Source organism: Cydia pomonella, chromosome 6 (genome assembly GCF_033807575.1).
Source record: "Cydia pomonella isolate Wapato2018A chromosome 6, ilCydPomo1, whole genome shotgun sequence".
NCBI classification, from domain to species: Eukaryota; Metazoa; Arthropoda; class Insecta; order Lepidoptera; family Tortricidae; genus Cydia; species Cydia pomonella.
This window is the reverse complement of record NC_084708.1, coordinates 16,297,994-16,321,275: the sequence shown is the minus strand read 5'-3', so window position 1 is coordinate 16,321,275 and position 23,282 is coordinate 16,297,994. Positions and strand designations below refer to the sequence as shown.

Sequence of the window (23,282 nt, the reverse complement as noted above, 5' to 3'; positions counted from 1 at the left end):
GAATCTTTCGCTTGCACGGGACTCAAAACAAGCACTCGAAGAAATATCAAACTTTGCTCTCTTGTTGTACAAATAACTATTGTATGTTTATCACGAATGTTTGTTCTTGAGTTAAGGATGTTTTATTGTTTTAAGAAGGACGGCCGCTCTGAAACCGCCTTTTCATACATACGTAGACCTTATTTTGCTTTCTGGATATTAACATTATTAAAAATATTTTGACAAAGTTTGTTGTATATCAACCACAGCTATGCCCGCTATGTTTGATTTTTTTCGAATCGTTAGTTATTATAAAAATTAAAAGCATTAAAAAAAATGTATGAAATCTGTTTTTCGCTCCTAATTTTTCCCAAATACGTGTACTTAATGTAAGTATATCGTCATCTAGTGCATCACCACGCTTTAATGTGAGAGTCAGAATCGCGGGTGTACCTAAATAAAATTAAATGAAAACCATACCATATTTTTGTACCTAATTTGTACTATTTAGTACCTCGTTTAAAAAAAATTGTACCTCACGGTACGTAAAGTTATCATCAAAAAACAGGTCACCCGCCATCCTGACAGTCAGAATGGCGGGTGTACTTTATTACGCTATGTTCTCGTGGTTATTGATAAATTCTATAAAAGCCAAATTTTAGTACCTTTTTTGTACCTTCATATTCAATTATGAGTCATTTTATTTGTGCTTTCCCAGTTTTACTCATTTATATTTTGCTTGCTATTACAATTTTGCAGGCATTATAATTTTTCAAGTTATCGATTTAATTTTTAAGAAAAAACGCTAAGGTACAATTAATTTTATTACACCAGGATTTAGTACCTTTAATGTTTAATCTGTTAAGTTCAAATAACTCAGTAAATCATGTCTTAAAAAAGGCTAGGCGCCAATTCAAAGAAATCTTCCTAAGAAAAATCATTTTTAAGACATGATTTTCTGAGCTATTAGAACTTAACAGATTAAACATTAAAGGTACTAAATCCTGGCGTAATAAAAATAATTGTACCTTAGCGTAAAAAAAGGCTAGGCGCCAATTCAAAGATATCTTCCTAAGAAAAATCATTTTTAAGACATGATTTTCTGAGTTATTTGAACTTAACAGACTAAACATTAAAGGTACTAAATCCTGGCGTAATAAAAATAATTGTACCTTAGCGTTTTTTCTTAAAAATGAAATCGATAACTTGAAAAATTATAACGCCTGCAAAATTGTAATAGCAAGCAAAATATAAAATGAGTAAAACTTGGAAATCACAACTAAAATGACTCATATTATAATTGAATGTGAAGGTACAAAAAAGGTACAAAAATTTGGCTTTTATATAATTTATCAATAACCACGGGAACATAGCGTAATAAAGTACACCCGCCATTCTGACTGTCAGGATGGCGGGTGACCTGTTTTTTGATGATAACTTTACGTACCGTGAGGTACAATTTTTTTTAAACGAGGTACTAAATAGTACAAATTAGGTACAAAAATATGGTATGCTTTTCATTTGATTTTATTTAGGTACACCCGCCATTCTGACTCTCACGCTTTAATGTAAGTACTACCTAAATATTCTTCATTTCACAGACAGTGCACCTGCAATCTCGTAATTTTTGTATCGTGCTGACAACGTTAGTTTACTAGTTTTCCGAATAAACCGTGATAAATATATTTTTAGCGTGATTTGTGTTAATCTACACTCACTCAGGTCATTTAAATAAAAAACACGTACGAACAAAAATACGCACAGAACATTCGATAATAAACAAATAAATAGGAAAATGCAATTAATCTTACAAGGAATTATGTTGAGGAAACATATAAAGTCAAAGGTAGTTGTATGACCATGTAGCAAGTGGGCCACAACGGGGCGCAGGGTCTTGGAACAAGATCGGTGGCAATGGGTCGGGCGCTCGCACCGTATCAAGTTCGCCATTACCCAGTTAGAGCCGATTACCCGACAATCTTCCCATCAGCGGCTCCGTCGCTCAATATGCATGCTACCTAGCTCGCCACGTGCTCAAATTAATATACGCTGAGCTTGGAGTGAACACATTCCCACAGTCTCTACACAAAATTCTGCATTCGACTTACGATTCTGTCCTCTTGCACATCATAAGGGCATAATAAAGAAAGTTAGATAGGTACCCGCGCTGTTTTGCAGCATACGGCCCGCCTGGTGGTAAGTTCTCTCCGTAGCCTATGGACGCCTGCAACTCCAGAGGAGTTACATGCTCGTTGCCGACCCTAACATCCCGCACCCTCGTTCAGCTCTGGCAACCTTACTCACCGGCAGGAACACAACAATGTGACACTATGAGTAGGGTCTAGTGTTATTTGGGTTTTCTGTAAGGTGGAGGTACTTCCCCAGTTGGGCTCTGCTCTAGATCTGAAATGACATCCGCTGTGCTGTGCCCCACCACACAAAGCGAGATGAAATTCGCAATGCCCATACCTCTCTTAAAAACCTACCTACGTAATCAACATACATGTGTATATCACTGGCCCCTCTGTACGTACAAAAACTTATATGTAATAAAATTTTAGTACTAAGTCTTAAGCGAGTTAAAAACTTATTATTAATTATAACGTAAGGAAACCGATGTGTGAAGTTAGCACTCTAAGCTAACTTATTTCTCTACGGTACAGGGTCCTACTTGCATAAATTAGATACGAACTTATTACAATTGTACCTACACTTTGCAGTGGTATGTCGACTATGTGGTGCTAATAATAGCTTACTTTTAATTATGAGATTATGACCTCCTAAGACTAAACCTACCTGTAATGGTTTGCAGTAACGTACGAGTAACCAATAGGGCTAAGATGGTCGGCTCTTTATCATTTGTCACCATGCCTGTCACTTTCTAACAAGTATGTAAGTGCGAAAGTGACGGGTATAATGACAAGCGATAAAATGGAACCATGCTGCAATAGTAAAACATTACCACATATATAAACGTTTCGTTCCAAAGATTTATATAACTTCGTATTCTCTTTGGTTCCAGATAGGTACATAACACTAATGCCAATACTACATCGTATATTAGATTACTACACAAATTATACAGGCCTGTACAGATTATGTAGGCATTTTATGTATTAAGTATACTTATGTCGTATTGCAATAATACTCTTAGACTACGAACTGCATTAGAAGATAATAAGATATAAGCAGATAATGTTATATGCAATATATATCTATTAAAGTGTTAACTGAGACACTAAGTCGAAACTATAAAATTCCTAAACTACGTATAGAATAGGCAACTGTCTTAGAAATCATTAACGTTACCCACTCTTGGTTTTATAGAACAACTTTGGTATTATCAACATCTTGGTCAAGTGGAAAGGATGACTTACGCTAGAATGCCCCGGAACCGGGCCGAGGCGTCCAACACTTCAATTTTCATTCTTTGCTGCTCAAACCAAACTTATACAATTTGGTTTAACTTTGTTACAATTTTTTTGAGTGATTAAAGCATGGTGATGCTTACGCACTAATAGATGACGATATACTTACACGTAGGTAGACCTAATTGTTCGTGATTTTTTCTATCGAACGAAAGTCCAAAACTCGGGATCCGAATCGATACAAGCCCTCGAGAAAGACCCCAGGTTTGCTAATTCAATTTATGGCAGCCGTATTGTAATTCAAAAAAGCGCTACGACTTTTTTTAAATCCCGTTTATGATCCTACTGCACCTTAAGTATTTTGCCACAGAAAAGTGAAACTAAAACTTTTGTGAGCGATGTTTATAAAACTGTTTCCTGAAATTGCAACATAAATATCATGTTGCTTCTCTATCTGAGAAAGCAGCTACATACCTACTTAATTTCTCCTTTTGCTTGATTTTTATTGCGTTTCATATTACCTGAAAATTAAACTTTTTAAGACTACTAGCGTTAAGAGGGAAGAATAGCTTTTGGCATCTAATGAAATAACAGCAATTTTTCTATGAAATTCAATTTCGTGAGAAAACGTTTTGCAATAACTAAATCTTAACAAATCACTTTGAATTTGATGTCGATCGCTTCACCATAATATACCTATTCTAGGTTTATAGTTTTCACTTTTTTGAAAACAATACATTTTTTTTTGTTTTCCAAATTTGGAAAACAAGAAAAACCTATAAACTTAGTTTTTCATTATGTCAATAAGATACTCAAAAATCATGGAGAATGGAAAATATTTAGAAGTGGAAAAGGTTTTCTCCTTTTGTATGGACGATCACGTGGTATACTTCTCTCTCGTAATAAAAAAAGTAATTGGATTTTATATTTACACAGGTTCGTGTGTCAATTGGGATCATAGGAGGCACGGCGTTTGCGATGTTTGAAGGCGCTGTGATCGCCATCGTGCGCGAGCAGCGCGCCGACTACGGGCTGCAGCGGGTGTACGGCAGCATCGGCGGCATGATCTCCTCGCCGCTGTCCGGGATGCTCATCGACTACGCCAGCCGCGGCAAGGGCTACACCGACTTCAGGTAATTATCGTAGGCGAGCAGCGCCGAATACGGGTTGCAGCGGGTGTACGGCAGCATCGGCGGCATGATCTCGTCGCCACTGTCCGGGATGCTCATCGACTACGCCAGCCGGGGCAAGGGCTACACCGACTTCAGGTAACTATCGTAGGCGAGCACCGCCGACTACGGGCTGCAGCGGGTGTACGGCAGCATCGGCGGCATGATCTCCTCGCCACTGTCCGGGATGCTCATCGACAACGCCAGCCGCGGCAAGGTCTACACCGACTTCAGAACTATCGTAGGCGAGCACTGCCGACTACGGACTGCAGCGGGTGTACCGCAGTATCGGCGGCAGATTCTCCTCGGCACTGTCCGGTCTGAGCTCCTCGACTACGCCAACCGCGGCAAGGGCTACACCGACTTAGGTAACTATCGTAGACAACAATCGCATGCCTTAAATTCACATTCGTTTACTTTACATCATGATTTGTGACCGCGGCCGGCAAAATGTCCCACTTTGTCGCTTTCGATACGATGATGACGAGTTTTCCTTGTATCTTTATACGAATAACCTGTCAAGACGTCCTTATGTCAAGCGACAAAGTTGAAAGTTTTACCGGCCGCTGTCACATTTATTAATTTATAGCGTTATTCATAAACGCGCAGTAAGCCTAAATTAGTGATTGATCGTTTGTTTTAATTAACTTATTGAGATATAGGAAAAAAAAATTGATCTGTTTATTTCACTATAAACCAATTTTTGAGTTAAGGAGTCTACATGGAATTAAATATACAATACTACTTCTCATATCTAGAGTGGGTGGGTCGTAGAGTGGGTAGGTACCCACTGTTCTATTCACATATTTTTATTTTTGCGACGTAAAATTGCAAATTGAGTTCTTTCTAAAACCAGACAACTCTACTAAAGTATGTAGCTGTATTGGTAGTTTTATCTTGTAACTATAGACAACCAGCGACCGTAACATATTAAGTAACTAAATATTAAATGTCACCATATCTAACACCTATGTTACTTAATAACGTCACACAGGATTGGTCATGCGACATTTATATTTAGGTAAAGGTAGTACATAATATCTTAAAGATCGTGTCATTCACGATGACACGCAGATTTATCAAATCTAACCTTTAATAACATGTCAATACGAGTCAAGCCACGCATCTTCCTGAATGACACGATCTATACTCGTATGTGATAAATAAGAGTACAGTAAAAAAAATCTACATTTTTAAAATTAAACGTTTAATATGGTAACTTTTGATTAGAAGGTTATTCCTACTCGTATTTCTATAAAATTTCTGAAAGTTGTTTCTGTTTGTCTAAATTTGCAACCGGTCGTGAATTCAATTGGGTGTAGCTGATGGTTTCAACATCTACTTATTCAAGATCATACGGATTCGCAATATCTGAATATGTAACTACTTAAGCCTTAATATATTTTAATGAAAATTATACAAAAGTTTATGATTGAATAATATTGACCTCACTTGCAAAGCAGTTATGTATAACGTTTTAATAAAATATTAATATTGCTTAACACATTACTACGACAATTCCTATGAAAAGAATCAGCCGAAACTAAGCCATAGACGGACTCTAACTAAAGTATATTATTTGAAAGTCTATATTAAGTCAAGTTAGTTTAATAAGTCAATTGGTTTGCTTCCAGGCCCGCATTCTACCTATATGCCGTGCTGAAGGTGTTGTCAGGGGCGCTGATGCTGAGCATCGACCTGGAATTCAAGCAGCCCGCGCAGAACTTGCTCGAGGATGTCATATCCGTGTTCCGGAATATTGAGATCGTGGCGCTCTTCATAGCTTGCTTTATCATGGGTAAGAAATTTGCTTCGGTTTCTATTGACTTTAAGATGACACAACTCGCCCAGCACCTCTTCATAGATGTCATATCTGTGTTCCGTTACTCAGAATTGAGATCTTCGCACACTTCATAGCTTACTATATAATCGCAAGGCCTTGTTATTCAAATGAAAATGTTTATCCCATCAAAAACATTTTCATGTAAAATGTTGATGTGGATCGACCAAGGTGGAGACAACTTCATCAAGTTGCACCGACAAGAGCCCTTTCTTAAATTAAAGAAGAAGAAGGTTACGTTATTAATACACCACATTACTATCAATAATCTTGAAATATGTATCTGGGGGTATCTTTAATACAATATGCTTTTTTTCACCCCCTTTTTCCCCTAACGTCCTTTTCCGCCCCCTTTTCACCCTTACGGGATGATTTTGGGGTTGAAATCTACGTTATATCCTTCCCCATAACAAAAACTAAATACATACCAAATTTCAACTAAATCGGTTTAGCGGTTATTGGTTCTCCACACAAAATTCCTTCCCCCTTTTCACACCCTTAAGGGTTAAAAATTTCATGTTTTTGAATTATTTTGTTGTTTGTGTACTAATACTATCCTACATACCAAATTTCAGCTTCCTAGGATTTCAGGAAGTACCCTAAAGGTTTTGATGATCATCAGTGAATGAGTGAGTCAGTGACGAAATCGTTTTTTTAGATATGAATAAAATCTAAAGTATAAGAGCTATCGAATTGAATTTTTTTATGTTTAATAAATCTACTATTGGCATTATATCCCGAGAATTTTGTTTATCTGGTATAATCCAAACCCAAGTTATGAGGATTCACCAAAACGACGAAGCGCTTCGAGAAAAGGTAGGTAGTGCCTTGCTCTTCGCTGCGGTCTTCTTAGAGGGGGCACTTCCGTGCCCCCAGATCTGGGCAACAAATAAATTACAGCTACAAAATATGGCTGGAATTTCCTAGTAGATGAATAGCATATATGTGTCAGGAAAATCCTGTGTAAAAAAAAGCGGACAAGTGCGAGTCGGACTCGCCCATGAAGGGTTCCGTACCATTTATGACGTATTAAAAAAAAACTACTTACTAGATCTCGTTCAAACCAATTTTCGATGGAAATTTGCATGGTAATGTATATCATATATTTTTTTTAGTTTCATCATTCTGTTATTTTAGAAGGGGGAGGGGGGGGGGGGCACATTTTACCACTTTGGAAGTGTCTCTCGCGCAAACTATTCAGTTTTGAAAAAAATAATATTAAAAACCTCAATATCATTTTTGAAGACCTATTCATAGGTACCCCACACGTATGGGTTTGAGGAAAAAAGATTTTTTGAGTTTCAGTTCTAAGTATGGGGAACCTCCAAAATTTATTGTTTTTTTTTTTTCTATTTTTCTCTGAAAATCTTAATGCGGTTCATAGAATACATCTACTTACCAAGTTTGAACAGTATAGCTCTTATAGTTTCGGAAAAAAGTGGCTGTGGCATAAACGGACAGACAGACGGACATGACGAATCTATAAGGTTTCCGTTTTTTGCCATTTGGCTACGGAACTCTAAAAACGACATATGAATTGTTGGAATTAACTTAACCCCTATAATATATATTTTCAAATATTGATCCTAGCGAAAAATGTTCGATACATTTTTTGTAGAATATTATATGGAATATTAAATGGACCATAAAATTGTATTTAATTAGCTTTCCTGCTTTAATATCTTTTTAAATGTTGACCCTAGCGAATCAGTGTATGGAATCTTTCTGGACTTTCTGGTAGGCAATTTTATATAGATTATTTGCGTTAAAGTATATTTATTGCTATGGGCAACCGTTTACGAGTTATTTACGAAAAATAAAAAAAGGACCCTTAAACCCCCCCCTACCCGTTCGCGCCACTCCCATCCATCAGTACTTTCAGTATAATGTGTAAGGTATTTTTATCTGCAACTATACCAAAATTCGCTTATACACGAATTATTTCCGCCATTGGGCTGTTTTTGGTCTGCGTTTGGTGAGCTAATAATAGAGAGTTTTTTTACGAGAAAAAGAAGTAAAAAAAAATCTACTTACGTTTACCCCGGTTAATCTAGCAATCTCTGATATATTTTTAGGGTTCCGTACCCAAAGGGTCAAACGGGACCCTATTACTGAGACTCGGGAGACTCCGCTGTCCGTCCGTCCGTCTGTCACCAGGCTGTATCTTATGAATCGTGATAGTTAGCGAGTTGAAATTTCTACAGATTATGTATTTCTATTGCCGCTATAACAACAAATACTAAAAATAGAATAAAATAAATATTTGTTTCCAATCTCGAGGTTCTCATCCAATCACCGAAGTTAAGCAACGTCGGGCGGGGTCAGTACTTGGATGGGTGACCGTTTTTATAGATAATGGTACGGAACCCTTCCTGTGCGAGTCCGACTCGCACTTGGCCGGTTTTTTTCCCTACATTATGCAAGGAAACGATTTGCCATCTGATTATCGCGTCAATATTGCAATGATAACTCATTTTTAAGATAATATATTCATAACAGCAAAAAATAATTCTCAGAAAAAAAGACTATTAATTCAGACGTATGCAATAACACGTAACACACAACAGACGTAAGGCAACGAAGGAAGCAATAAGTCTGTGATAGAAAATCATTTAGTATAGGTATTAAAAAAAAACTACTCTCTTAAATTTTTATACTAACCTATAAAAATTAAAGCTTTTGGCAAATTAACCGTTTTCAAATTTTGGTACGCCAATTTGACTTTTGTGTCATCTGATAAAATTTTAATTCCATTGGCATATTTTATGAATCTATTTGAGCAGATTAATATGCATGGTCTCAAGTGGCAATGAATTTCAATAGCTTTCCTAATGACACGTTGGTCCAGTGGCTGGCGCATCCCAGTTGAGCGGTCGATGTCCATGTAATTTTGAACTCGTCCGTACCTAAGTATATGAGATTTTTTACAGACACGAGCCTCAAAGCCTCATTCCATATTAAAGTATTTTATAGTCAGTATGTTCTGTGAATTGAAAAAAATACTGATCTCAAGCCCAGCCTGAACCTTTTTTCCATTGAGGCATATACCGCATGTATTAAAGTGTATTTGTAACTTAAAGGAGACGTAAGTTTTAGTGATATTAAACGATTCATAAAGACAATTTTAATTTATTCTTAATCACAGCAACATAATCAATTTTTGTTTTTTTTTTCGAGCGGCAATGTATTACGTATACGTACACCCGACTACACCGTGATCATTTCTGCCAGTTGTGACGTCGCGTCATTAATACGACGTTTTGATTTAAAACAAAGTAATGATACATTGCTCGCTGAAGAAGTCGTTCATTTTTTATAAAATCTATGAAAGTGTGTTCAATAAAGCCTTTGATTATGTGGTCGTATCAAATAATACAGCTGTATAAATGAAATTTTGGCACTTATAGTATACATACAAATATATTAGTTTGATATTAATCGTATTAGGAAGCGTAAACAGAAAGACAACAATAAAATAGAAGATAACCGTGTTGACCTGACTTAGTTCCGTTTGCAAACTTTTTAGTGGAAAGTATGGCGCTGAAAATGTTTATAATGTAAATAAGTGTGACTTGATACTAACTTAGGCACCCGCATACATTACGCTTTTGTTACATGTCGGTTCCGTTTTCCGTTTCAAACTAGGTACAAATTTTAAGTAAGAGTTTAGGTATAGTTATATTATAATTTGTACAAAAACTGTATGGGATGATTCAGGAGACGGGCTGGACCAATCTTGCGTGAATTATAAGCAATTGTGTCGTACCAGTATTAGTGAGATTAACGTTTTTTTCTAATGTACAATAAAAAAAAAACATTTACGACATCCAGGGCCAGCTTACAATTCTACAATTAGAATACTTCGGTCAAATATCGATGATTTTAGCTTCAACCGTGATAAGGTGTCAAATTGAGTCTAGTTACTCTTGAAAAATCATATCTCACTCAAGATAATTATTTATTCTTCATTTTCAAAGTGCTGTCAACTGTTATTATCTACAGAGGTTTATCTTTATTAAATAGATGTTGAAACTTGTAAGGTGACCATGATTGTAGATAGTTAAATTTGTTCTAGAAAAGTCAAAAACAGGAAAAAGGTGTGTTTATTTTACTTAAATACGATGGTGAAGGATCCATTTATATTTAGCGAGTGTGTAGGTTTGGTCCCCCTCACGGCTCATGATTCTCATGAATCATTGTAAGTCGTATTTATATATACAAGTAACCATAGCAAGATAAAATCTGGTCTGGTCTACACGTCTGCATATCCTACCTACCTATTATGCCTAAGTTTCGGTGCTATTTTGAGCTTCGTTTCTTGGCGCGGCAGCATTTCACATCTTTTCACTACTATGAAATCTGTGAATAATTAAATTGACTTAATCATTGATTCTTAATCACATTTTATGTAATAGAGTCAAGAAGATCGAATTGTAAATTGATTGTAAAAACAATAGTATATGTATAAGCCAGAGCAACTGCAAGTATTGCAATTATGGGGAATATGCAACAACTCTAAAAATACAGGAAGTGAGTCTAAAGTCACTCATAAAAGAGAGTACACGCACAGTATAAGTAGCTCTAGCTTGTAGAGTACTTAGTTCCATTTGTCCTATAGTGCTATTATTTATTCCGTGTCCTTAGTTACAATTGCCCTGGCTGAAATTACCTGTACGTGGTTAGGTTGTTCCGCGTATACCATTAAATACGTATATCCATAACGATGATTTTATGTCAGTAGTACAGTCAAGTGCAAAAATATGTATCGAAAGAATCGTCTCATAAATATGGTACTACGCTCTTAGTACATTGGAATAAGATGCTATGGGACATATTTTTGAGTAACATGTGTACACCCATATTTTTACACTTGACTGTACACCTATCTACCATATAGGTACGATTATATAATCGTGCCTATTTTATGCACAATAACTTTACTGTACGTTGACCACATAAATATAATCAGACCGGCCATCCGTTCATTCAAACTGCGACAGGGTAATTAATTCACTATAGAAATGGTTATGCAATATGCATATATTGCATATGGCCGACCGTGGACCGACGAAAATAATATAAATTAACTAGTATTAACTAGTTATTTATTAAAATTTGATTTTACGTTAATGAAATCTCAATGTTGAATACCTCAATTTGTGGCAATGATAATATATATTCCGGGTGTGGCATGTAACACGAGCAATAAATTTAACTGTAGGCTGTACTCCTCAAATTTACCAAAATTTGTTCAGCGATATTTGACAATTACGAATTCTTTAGACTTCCTATTTTTCATACATATGAAATATTACCTTCAATGTACGCTGTCATCAGTGCAATTGACGTTGCTTGTCACGCTTTAAACGTAACAAAATTCGCAATACTTTGCTTCTTAGAATAAACTTTAAAGTGTTCTATAAATCAAAATAAAAGTTAATTTTAAAAGTTGCTGAACAAATGTTGGTTAGTTTAAGGAGTACAACCTACAGTTTAATTGTTCACTCCTGTTACAGGCCACATCCGGTATATAACATAGGATGCAATACGTGCGAGGCTCACTTTCTATTGCTATTTCACATTTAGCAATGCGCTATGCAGATTACCTATATGAAATCGAACAGTTATTATTTACGAGAATGTTGAAAACCTATGCTGGTATACCAACTTATGCATTGTTTTATTATTAAAGTATCTACTTATTAGTAGATTGTGTCACAAGGGAGCAAAGTGACATATTTGCGGCGTGGGCATACACTCGATCCTGAGCGTAGGGATCCAAGTGTTAACCCGCAAGATAGAAATAAATTTGCTACATACTACTTTTCACATCAGTCACATTATTATGTTACAAAATATTATTTAACCTAAAAAATAGTATATGCAAAAATGTAAAAAAATAGGGTTTTAGAACAAAAAACTGCCACTTTGACCCCTCCTAATAGGGAAGAAAAGTGCCACTTTGATCTCTTCTAGCGGGGGAGAAAAAGCTCTTTTCCGAATAGGTAAAGTGAACGAATTTTGTACATATTAGTCGTAACTAGTTGACATAGCTAGAAAGTGAAAGTTAGTAGAGATATATGTAAAACATATATTTACGTCCATGGTCACTATAAGTACGTAACATAGACAAACTGCAAGTTCATATTAAACAAGAAAAATTATTAAAAATAATCGGACAAGTACCAGTAGGACTCGCCGATCGAGGGTTTCGTACAAATTTTACTTCTGTTTATTTATTTTTTACAAATGTATAGTTTTTAGATTTTTTCCTGTACTTGTACTGTAAGACGGTATATATTACTTGCCAAATTTCATAGTTCTAGGTCAATGGGAAGTGCCCTATCAATTTTGATACCGTCGAGAGTGTCGAAATATACGTTTTTTACGGCATAAACGGCCGTATCTCTTTTTTACGTTAACTTACAAGTTTTTTCACAGCTTCAAGGGACTGTAGACCTCAATATATAGTTTTAAAGTCAACTCGAGACCTCCACGCGTTCCCGAGATAAATGGTCTTGACAGACACAAAAGGAATTTGAAAAAGAGGTGGATTGTCAAAGAAAACTTTGTAACCACAGTAAATTTATTGCCGTCTTTCGACACGACTAAAACTTTTAGAACGACATTTGACTTTGATCCTTATTCTTTCACTGATGTATGTTAGATTTGTTAAATATCAAAAAGTGCCCCATCAAAAAAAAAAAACACATCAGTGAAACAAGGTTCAAAGTAAAATGACGTTCTAAAAGTTTTAATTATGTGTCTAAAGATGGCAGTACAGTTACTGTGGCTGCAAAATTTTCATTGACAATCCACTACTATTTCAAATTCTCTTTGATAAGGGTTCCGTTTTTTCCTTTTGAGGTACGGAACCCTAAAATCGATGGGTCTTCTTTGGCGGAAGTACCTTAATATGACAAAATGTAAATTTGCAGGCACCGCATGGGGCTACATAGAGAGCTTTCTCTTCTGGTTACTCCAGGACTTGGGCGCGTCGCGCTCTCTCATGGGCATCACCATCACCGTGGGTGGCGTGGCCGGCCTGCCGCTTCTGGTGCTGTCTGGGCCCATTATTCACCGCCTCGGACATGCTAATGTACTGTTTATAGGATTTGTCTTCTACGCCATCAGGTTACTAGGTGAGTTCGTCTTTTTTGCAATTATCTATTTATGTTTCTGGAGCTTACGTAAGTACAACTATTGAAAAGTAGGAGTTTTGTTTGGTATCTCAATCCTAGACATTGCAATGGAGCTATTCTCCTTTGATATGAACCGGGTTACTCATATTAATAAAGTAAGGGTCGGGTTGCGAGCGTTAATTTTTTTTTAGTTTATTGAGAAACCAAACAGTCATATAAACACATTAAAAAGGCAATACAAAAGATGTCCTGCAACAAAAGAACAAGGCAATAAAAAGACCTGGAGGTTCATACTTATAAATAATGTTAACTGAAATGTTAGGTACAAGTATATCTAATGTATAGATCGAATGTATCAGATGGAAAATGAACTGCATACAACATAAATATATAAGTACCTGGGTACTAAAACAACTTACGTTTAACTAAATTTTTTAGACTAGCCAATGAACTTTGAAAGCAATCTACATCGTTACATCGTATAAATGTTTATTATAGTAACTCGGAACTCGTCTGAAAATTTTTACTCGGAAAGTACAACAGATAATAGGTACCTAACTCATGAAACATTTGAAATGTATTTACTTATAAGTAAGAAACACAATCTGCGATCTGAGTAGGTAAATATTTATTGAAATATTGATTTTAACTCTCAATCACCTCAGGCAACATAAACAAAATTTTGTGAAAACCTTGTGGTCCTCTAATGTCTAATATTCAAGCTAGACATAACGTTATTAACTTATTGAGAAACTACTTGTACGTTCAATACTGAGTAAAACTATGTTAAGTCAAAGTAGTTTTCAATAATTTGTCCTATTGATATCCAAGTATACAGTATACAGTATGTAACATAACGAAAGGCAAAGAAAGAGACTCATTAATGTTTAGGGCATACTGAGAAAATTTTGCTATGGGAAAGAAATTGACTCTCCCATAGGAAATTTCAACATCAGACCAGCAAAACGTATGAAACAGCCAAATTGTTTTTTCGCGATTTCAGGGTTTGTACAGGGTTTGCTTCTCAATATATTTACATTAGTGGGTGTCTTTCTTTGCTTTTCGATCTGTTACATACTACATACAAGCAAAATATTCAATTGATTAACGTTTTATCATTAATACTCATACTCATAACTTTATTGCATATCACATTGTATTACATAGAATTGTATACAACATGACACCCTTTATTAGGCGCAGAAACAGTTTATTCAAGAGGAGATCGAGTTTTTTGTATAAGATATTATATAATTATTTTTTACTTTATTAATTGGAATAATTGGTCGTTCAAAAAAATCATTTATTGTATAATAAGCTTTTTTGATGAGGTGATCTTTTAGTTTTCTAAAAAAATCATTGTCGGACTTCGTGTTATTTATTTCGTTACTGATTTTGTTGAATATTTTTATTGCCATAGAGTTAGGACTTTTTGAATGTAGTTTTAGTTTTGAGGGGATAACCTGAACCAGCTTATTTTGAAACCTGCTGGCGTATCGTCGGGGTATATCTGAATGTTTGATATAAAATGGAGGGTATTTTTTTACAAACTTACATGTTTCCAAAATGTAAATTGATGTTAAAGTAAGTATTTTTAAACCGATGAAGTGCATCTTACAAATTTGTATAATATTTTTGCTAGCCAGAATTCGAATACATTTTTTGTATAATATAAATACTTAGTCTAGGAATAGTAAGCTGCTAAGGCGGTGTTGAGGTCGGATGCTTTTTTTTAATTCCCGTAAGGCATACGTGAACTAGGACAATTTCGTTTTTATTTTTGCTACGTGCGCTTTGAAATTAACATTGCAGTCAATTACGAACCCTAGAAGAGGAGCGGTATATACACATTCTAATTTTATATTATTGAAGGTGAAATAGAATAAAAAATCCAGATGATCCTAATTGGTTTTTTAATATTTTCAGGTTATTCGCTGATCTATAACCCGTGGTTGTGCCTGGTGTTCGAGGCGCTGGAGTCCGTGACGTCATCGCTGTCATTCACCGCGGCCGTGACTTATGCCGCGCGGCTCTCGTCCACCACCACTGACACCTCCGTGCAGGGGCTGTTGGGCGGCATCTACTACGGCGTCGGTGCGTCTGCACTAATTATATAGTCATAACAGGGTGCTCGCTTGTCTACAACCTACACCCATTGAGGCTTTGGAGTCCGTGACGTCATCGCTGTCGTTCACCACGGCCGTGGCCGTGACATACGCCGCGCAGCTCTTGTCCACCACCACCGACTCCTCCGTGCAGGGGCTGTTGGGCGGCATCTACTACGGCGTCGGTGCGTCTGCACTTACAATCTAGCCATAACAGGGTGCTCGCTTGTCTACAACCTACGCCTGGTGTTTGAGGCTCTGGAGTCCGTGACGTCAACGCTGTCATTCAATGCGGCCGTGATGTACGCCGCGCGGCTCTCGTCCACCACCACCGACACCTCCGTGCAGCGGCTGTTGGGCGGCATCTACTGCGGCGTCGGTGCGTCTGCACTTACTATCTAGCTATAACAGGGTAACTAGCTTATCTACAACCTACGCCTGGTGTTCGAGCCGTTGGAGTCGGTGACGTCATCACCGTCGTTTACCATAGCCGTGACCGATTACCTTTAGGCTGGGCTGTTGGGCCTCTATGGCGTTTGTGCGACTTTACAACTCACACTAGCAAATTATCCCACTCACTCAGTATCTGGTTATGCCAGGAAAGTAATCAAACATTATAAAGTATAATATATGTGCAACTATAATTTATGAGAAGTAAACATATGTTACTGTAAAAGCCCGAAGTACGGTAAAACCTAGGATATACCGGTAAGACCTAGGTTTTACCGATGCCGATCGGTAAAAGCCCGAAATGTGAAATAATTATTGTTCACTTCGGGCTTTTACCGACATGGATTTGGTAAATCCTAGGTCTTACCACGACGACCGGTAAAGGTTGAATCATGCACTGGTTCTTGACATTATTAGATGAAAATCTTGTATCAGTGTAAGGGGCGTTACATGTAGCGCCATTTAGAGTGATGCTTCGTATCGTTTCGGCTATTTTACTAGTCATATAGATCTAGGTCTTACAGTTTTGCTGGTGAGGTGAGAGTGAACTCTACTCACTGCAAATTCGAACGCCCGTGAGCAGGTATGTAGAAGTCCTGAGAGCAGAGTAATGTACAGTGTGTCACATACCCTTTGTAAGCAATATGCCCAGTTGGTGGAAATTTTCGGACTAGCTAGCCGCTGTAATGGGTAACAGAAACGCGTTCCGTCTGTGCTTCGCTTTCCAGATAACTAGGGTGCTCTGCATAATGCAGAGATTATCGTATCGCGAAATGAGAAATTTGCTCTATTAAGTTTAAAATATTGTTTCGAGACCAGGTCGCTTTACTAATATCAATAAAACACACATACGCATTTAATTTGAGCAAAAAAAGGAACATTATCCTGATAAATAAGTATGTTTCCTTCAATAAGCGGACAAAGAAAGTGCCGAGAAACGTCAACAGGTCGGTCGGGCTGCCGAGGGGCGTCGCAGATAGAATGCCGCAAGCGATCCCATAACGCTCCCCTAACGGCAAAAAGGATGAGACACCGCAGGGGATGTTAGTGGGTATTCTCCTCCACTTCCTTTGGCTAACAGAGGGAGTAACGGGAGGAGCGAGTCCCACATACCACCCCCCAATGGGCTTCCCCAGCCCGGGGTGAGATCCGTAAATGCATTTACCACTGCGTCAAAAAAAAAAAGAGGACAGGGAGAACACGCTTATCATTCATGCTGTTGCTTTCTAGAATAACTACCCCGCGTGACCCTGACACGTGCAGAGCCGTTCCGTGTGGGCCCCCAATCCACTGGCTCTACGAGGGGGAGGAACTAGCTGTTGGCTAGGGCATATTGCCTACCTAGGGAGGAGACCCTCCCTCTCCGCCTACGCTGGAGCGGTAGCGCATCTGCACTATCTTCGCGCAACCGCTCCGCTGCTTCCTTTTGGGAAATCACGGTTTCGCAAAGGCCTCCACTTCCTACCATGTCCTCTTGCTGCGCAACATGGCCGACACGACGTCGTGCAGCGAGAGGTCCCCACTCGTAATTTCCGCTGCCACCACCATGTTTTGGCGTACCACAGCCCATCGCCTGCACGATTCAAGTGTGTGCTGGGCCGTGTCATGGCAGATTGTCGTTGGCTCTCTCTTAATTTCATTGAGGTAATTAAGTAATTAGGTTTTCAATTTCAGGTATTGACCGAAGCAACCGTGTTTGGTTGTTACCTGCGTCAATCTCTAGCTGGGCACCCCGTGTTCTCTATCGAGCCACTGGTTGAATGACGGGAGGAGAACCCCTATACTGCGGACTTCATAGGAGGAATCCTCCAGGTCGCTCTTCCAGCGGTCCCTCAGTCTCTTGACAGCCTGTCGTTGCTCTCTCTTCACCTCCTCTGGGTCGAGGCGTTCTCCACGCGCTCTGGCCTCTGCTCTCATACGGTAATTTCCAGCTATCATTTTAGCTTCCAGCACCCAGGGTGGAGTGCCTGTCAGGGCTCATGCCACCGCGAAATACACCGTATGGTATGCCTTTATTATGCGCAAGGCCACCACCCTCAGCGGACGCCTTAGGAGAGGCTTGGCTTTAGCCAAGAGCCTGTCTGCCCAAATTCGTGCCCCGTATAAGGCCATGCTCCGAACAACGCCCACGTACAGGCGCCGACAAGAGGCTTTCAGCCCACCCACGTTTGGTAATAGCCGGCTAAGGGCTGAAGTAGCACCCACGATTCGCGGCGCTAACCTGAGGAAATACTGTTCAAAATTCCACCTCCGGTCAAGAACAAGACCCAGGTACTTCATGTGTGAATTGACCGGAACCCTCTCACCTGCAACAGCTATAGTTAAGCCCTTCCAGGTCCCTCGAAGACAATTGCTTCAGTCTTCGGGAGGGACACATTCAATCCTAGGCGTTCGATGCGACCCACTGACATCTCTGTCGCTACCGCCGCTCTGAAAAAGTTATCTTCCATGTGCCTTCCCCGCACAGCCACCATGGTGTCGTCAGCATCGCAGATGGTGATCATGCAGGGAAGCTGGGCCCCCCCTTATGGCCCAGTCATACCATATATTCCACAGCAGGGGGGTGTTCTCCCTGTCCCACCTTCCGTACTCCAGAGAGAGCCGCCGCGGCTTGTTGTTGAAAAATTGTAACTAAACCTACAGCAAAACCAGAACATTAGCAGTCAGCACTATGACTATTTTTAAGAAATACGAGTGTTAAATATATTATCAGTGGGAGCGGGACAGCAATAAACAGTGTAACGATGCACGTTATTCTAATCAAAGTAAGATTAGGTTATACTGTGCGCGACTGTACAATCGCGAGAGTAGTCTCAGCGTAGCAACAACGTTAGCAGTTTTGATCGCGCGGTACGTTCAGAGTACTCTGGCACTGATGCACTGCTGCCTTTAGGGTCCGGTCCTGTGCGGTTGCGTTCATGAGCTTTGCGCCGTGACATCAACGCGACGCGTCGGACAGGTCAAGTGTCTCCTTTTCTTACAGAATAAAATGTTAGGTATAAAAGTAAATAGTTTAGCACAACCTTTAATACGTAGAAAAGGACGTATTTAAGTTTCGTCTCGTACCCTGGGTATAAACAAAAAAAATATAAAAAAAACCGTTTATTTCAGATCACTGATCCATAACGACTATTGGTATAAACTTAAAACTATGCTAATTAGGTACTAAGAGAAAAATAAAAATAAGAACTTATAACTAAACACTAAGATGTGTGGAGAGTAGGGGCGCAGGTTGCCATACTCTATTTCGCTCTCCCAATTGCCACCTCCACCCAAAACTTTATAACGGGACAGTCGAGGTGCTCGGCCAACACCTTGCCGACTGTTGCTGCTGCCGCGCACCCGTCTCAGCATGGAGGCGATTCTTTTCCGCCTGATGGCAAAAAAGTCATCTATTCGCGCCTCAGCGAACATGCCGGACGCGCTGCAGTGCTTTGCCAGCCGCAACAGCATCCTCAAGATGTTATTATATTGAACGCGCAATGCGTTATAGGCTCGTTGTGTAAACTTCACCCACAGGCTGCACGTGTAGAAAGTCTGACAGTAAGCTCTAAAGAGCGTCAACTTAACTGATGTATTACACCGTGCGAACCTGCGGGCAAGCATATTGCCTCTCACTGCCGTCGCTCTTTTCTCCCTTTCCAGATCCAGATCGTCATTCAATTCAATTCAATTCAATTTATTTTTATTTCGGACCATGTCCATAGTGTTAGTATACATTCCCTTAATCCTTGTTAGTTCTTACAGTTCTACAGTCAGTTACAGTACAATTCAGTTGTAAGCATATGCCCCAGATATTTAAAGCAATCTACAACTTTTAGGGGTACGCCACACAACATGATCCTCGGCTCCGTAGACGGGTTATACTTACGAGCTTTGAATATAACAAGCTAACTTTGGGCCGTGTTGTATTTTAGACCATGCTGCCCGGCGTATTCCTCACAAATATTGATGAGCTGTCGTACCGCGTCAGCCGAAGGCCCCAGCAACGCCATGTCGTCAGCGTAACTTATATTGTTACAACACACATCACCTGTATGGCAACCGACATGTGCCCTGCTGAGTGCCTCGTTCAACTCGTTTACGTAGACGTTGAAAAGGAGAAGGGATGTTAGCCCTCCCTGTCTCGCTTCACATTGTAGTTTGTACTCGTCAGACTCCTCTCCCGCCCATCTCACTCGGTTGACCTGGCTGTTGTACCAATGTTTAAGCAACGCGACATATTCAATGGAATCTCCCGTTTTTAGAAGCTTGTCGTACACAACCAGGTCAAACGCCTTTGACAAGTCCAGAAAGCACGCATAGATCGGCGTGTTCCTGTCCTTGTAGTACCTGACAGCTTGCTTAAGACACAAAATCGCACTTTCGGTCGACAGCAGTCTTACATAATAGAGCTGTAAGATTCCGGTTCAAATAACCCTTTAGCGGCGCGGTTCCTTTGTTCCGACCGGCCATACCAATAGTTCCTAGGGACGCAGAGGCCTCCTTTCGCATCCACATCAGCTGTCCACGGCGCTTAAAGACGTTCCTGGCTAACCAGGAGCGGCCCTCGGTACGACCAACTAGCATGACAGGGGAGTACCAACATACCACGGAACCAGACAGGCTTATTTCTCTCCCTTACGAACCACTACCATGACCAACGCTTGGCAAAAGGTTTTTACTTAAAATAAAATGATTTAATTTGATCACCCAGCCATAGTCGCTTCAACAGGCGAAAACTATTAATAGATACCAAATTTGTTTTTACTGTAAACTATACCTAAACCTTGGTACCTAGTCAAGATGCCAATCGTTCGCGATATGATAATTTCTGCATTATGCAGTGCACCCTAGTCATCTGGAAAGCGAAGCACAGATGGAACGCGTTTCTGTTACCCATTACAGCGGCTAGCTACAGCCCGAAAATTCCCACCAACTGGGCATATTGCTTACAAAGGGTATGTGACACACTGTACATTACTCTGCTCTCAGGACTTCTACATCCCTACTCATGGCGTTCCAATTTGCAGTGAGTAGAGTTCACTCTCACCTTCAGCAAAACCGAAAGACCTAGATCTATATGACTAGTAAAATAGTCGAAACAATACGAAGCATCACTCTAAATGGCGCTACATGTAACGCCCCTTACACTGATACAAGATTTTCATCTAATAATGTCAAGAACCAGTGGATGATTCAACCTTTACCGGTCGTCGTGGTAAGACCTAGGATTTACCAAATCTATGTCGGTAAAAGCCCGAAGTGAACAATAATTATCTCACATTTCGGGCTTTTACCGATCGGCATCGGTAAAACCTAGGTCTTACCGGTATATCCTAGGTTTTACCGTACTTCGGGCTTTTACAGTAACATATATAACAGGTTTACCACTTATCTTAAGCAGTTGGTAGATAAGTTGCGCGGTGATTTTCCAATCGAAAGTATAGCTGAGTGTTGGGATTAAAAGTAGCTTGCATATTAGATGTTTACTTAATTACATAATACAAATCAGATTCGTGTAGCCAATCTTTCAACCAATCTGTAGCTGACCATAATAACTTCGTATCTACCACCTCAGTATCTATCACCTAATTTATAGGTAGGTACTTCCTAGTATGTAGAGATACAGATTATAATTAAAAAACCATTTTCTGTCTTGAAGATTGCATGGATATGTAACATGTCTTTAATAAATAATATGCCAAAACCATGTTCCATATTGATACAGTTTTTTGTATACAGGTAAAGGAGCCGGAAGTCTTATCGGTGGTTATCTCATGAAGTTCTTCGGCACGAGGCCGACGTACCAAATATTCGCGTGCGCCACGTTTGTTACCGGATGCATGTATTTCTTGTTCAACAAGTTCTACATCGGAAAGAGAGCCATGGGTGACGAGAACGACCTGTGCAAGAAAAAGCCAGCTATAGCTGACGTGGAAAATCGAGACACTAACTTAGAAGCGGATAAAGGGAAAACGGTACTAGATGGCGCTGATAAAACTGACATTACTACATCTGCGAACGTAACGAACAACAAGCCTATAGTGTCCGACGATCAGAAGACTAATTTACCGCCCGACAACACAGATGGCGGTAGCGACTCTGGAGTGGAAAATCCAGCCTATACCGAAACAGAAACTATTTCGAGTAATGCAAAGAAAAATGACAGTAAAATAGGATAATCGTGAGATTTTATGTAGGATTTCATTATTGAATAATTCTATAAAATTTATTTGTAAGTAATTTTATTGTAATGTATATAGGTAATAAATTATTTTGATTTAATTATTATATTGCGTCTTTTATTCATGTTTTGCATGTCTTTCCCGTATACGTTACGGTAAAATGGTTTTCTGGACATTTGAGAGGCGTGTGCGGAGCCGAAGCTAACAAGGTCTACTTTCGATAATTTAATGAAAATGAAAATCAAAATGAAAAATATTTATTTCGTAACTTATAAGTAACTTTTTACATCTGTGCCGATGCCTCTTTTTAAGTAATGAATATACTTGTATTAAGAAGCACCGCTCTCCCGTAATGGTAGCTTACAATTTTGGTGTGTACATTACATATACAGGCCATAAAAATAATATTCTATTAAGTTATATAAGATTTAAATTAAATTAGTTAGGTACTCACTAAGTTGTTTTCGCTATTTCACTATTTAATGAAATGTAATAGTACATTATGATATATCAGTGTGCTAAGTTAGTCACTACCCAAGAGACGATTTGTGCGCGCGAGCTGTAAGCGAGCGCGCAATAAGAAAGCAGATGTGGGTAATGAATGACCAATGCACACGCGTTTCTATGACGTTTTTCAACACACTTGCGAGGAAAAACCAAAACTTACAATTTTTTTATTTTATCAAAACGGTAAAAGTACAATTTTCAAAATGGTGGCTTCCAGTTTTAACATCGCTGAATAATTGCACCAAAGCGTGCTGGGCTTGTAGGCATTTATTCGCCAGTTCATTGAAGTAAGCTACCAACACATTTTCCAAGAAAGTCTGAGGGTTTTTGCTGATTTTCCATTGAATAAAAGTTTCATATGCCGCCAATTATTTTTCACCCGATTTTGATGATAAAAGGCTATCGTTCTCGGCTCTTGCCTCTATTAGTATTACTGGTAGCGTCCATTATATGTATATTCATTTTCAATGCTTAAAAATGACATTTTTGTCAATATATAAACTGAAAACATGCAAAATTATTCCAATTTTATGACAAATACGGAAAATGGTTGGC

At 38.8% G+C, this 23,282-nt stretch overlaps 1 protein-coding gene across 2 annotated transcripts in view; it reads left to right on the top strand.

The window, feature by feature from the left end:
* LOC133519101 (uncharacterized) overlaps positions 1–22,326 on the top strand; it is a 77,923-nt gene extending 55,597 nt beyond the window's left edge. For both annotated transcript variants that reach the window (XM_061853020.1, XM_061853019.1), the window contains exons 7-11: positions 4,284–4,480; positions 6,151–6,314; positions 13,295–13,498; positions 15,425–15,592; positions 21,778–22,326. In XM_061853020.1, the coding sequence (XP_061709004.1) occupies positions 4,284–4,480; positions 6,151–6,314; positions 13,295–13,498; positions 15,425–15,592; positions 21,778–22,217 (1,173 nt within the window). In that variant the 3' untranslated portion in view covers positions 22,218–22,326. The remainder of the gene's footprint in view (positions 1–4,283; positions 4,481–6,150; positions 6,315–13,294; positions 13,499–15,424; positions 15,593–21,777) is intronic.
* The last annotated feature ends 956 nt before the right edge of the window (positions 22,327–23,282 follow it).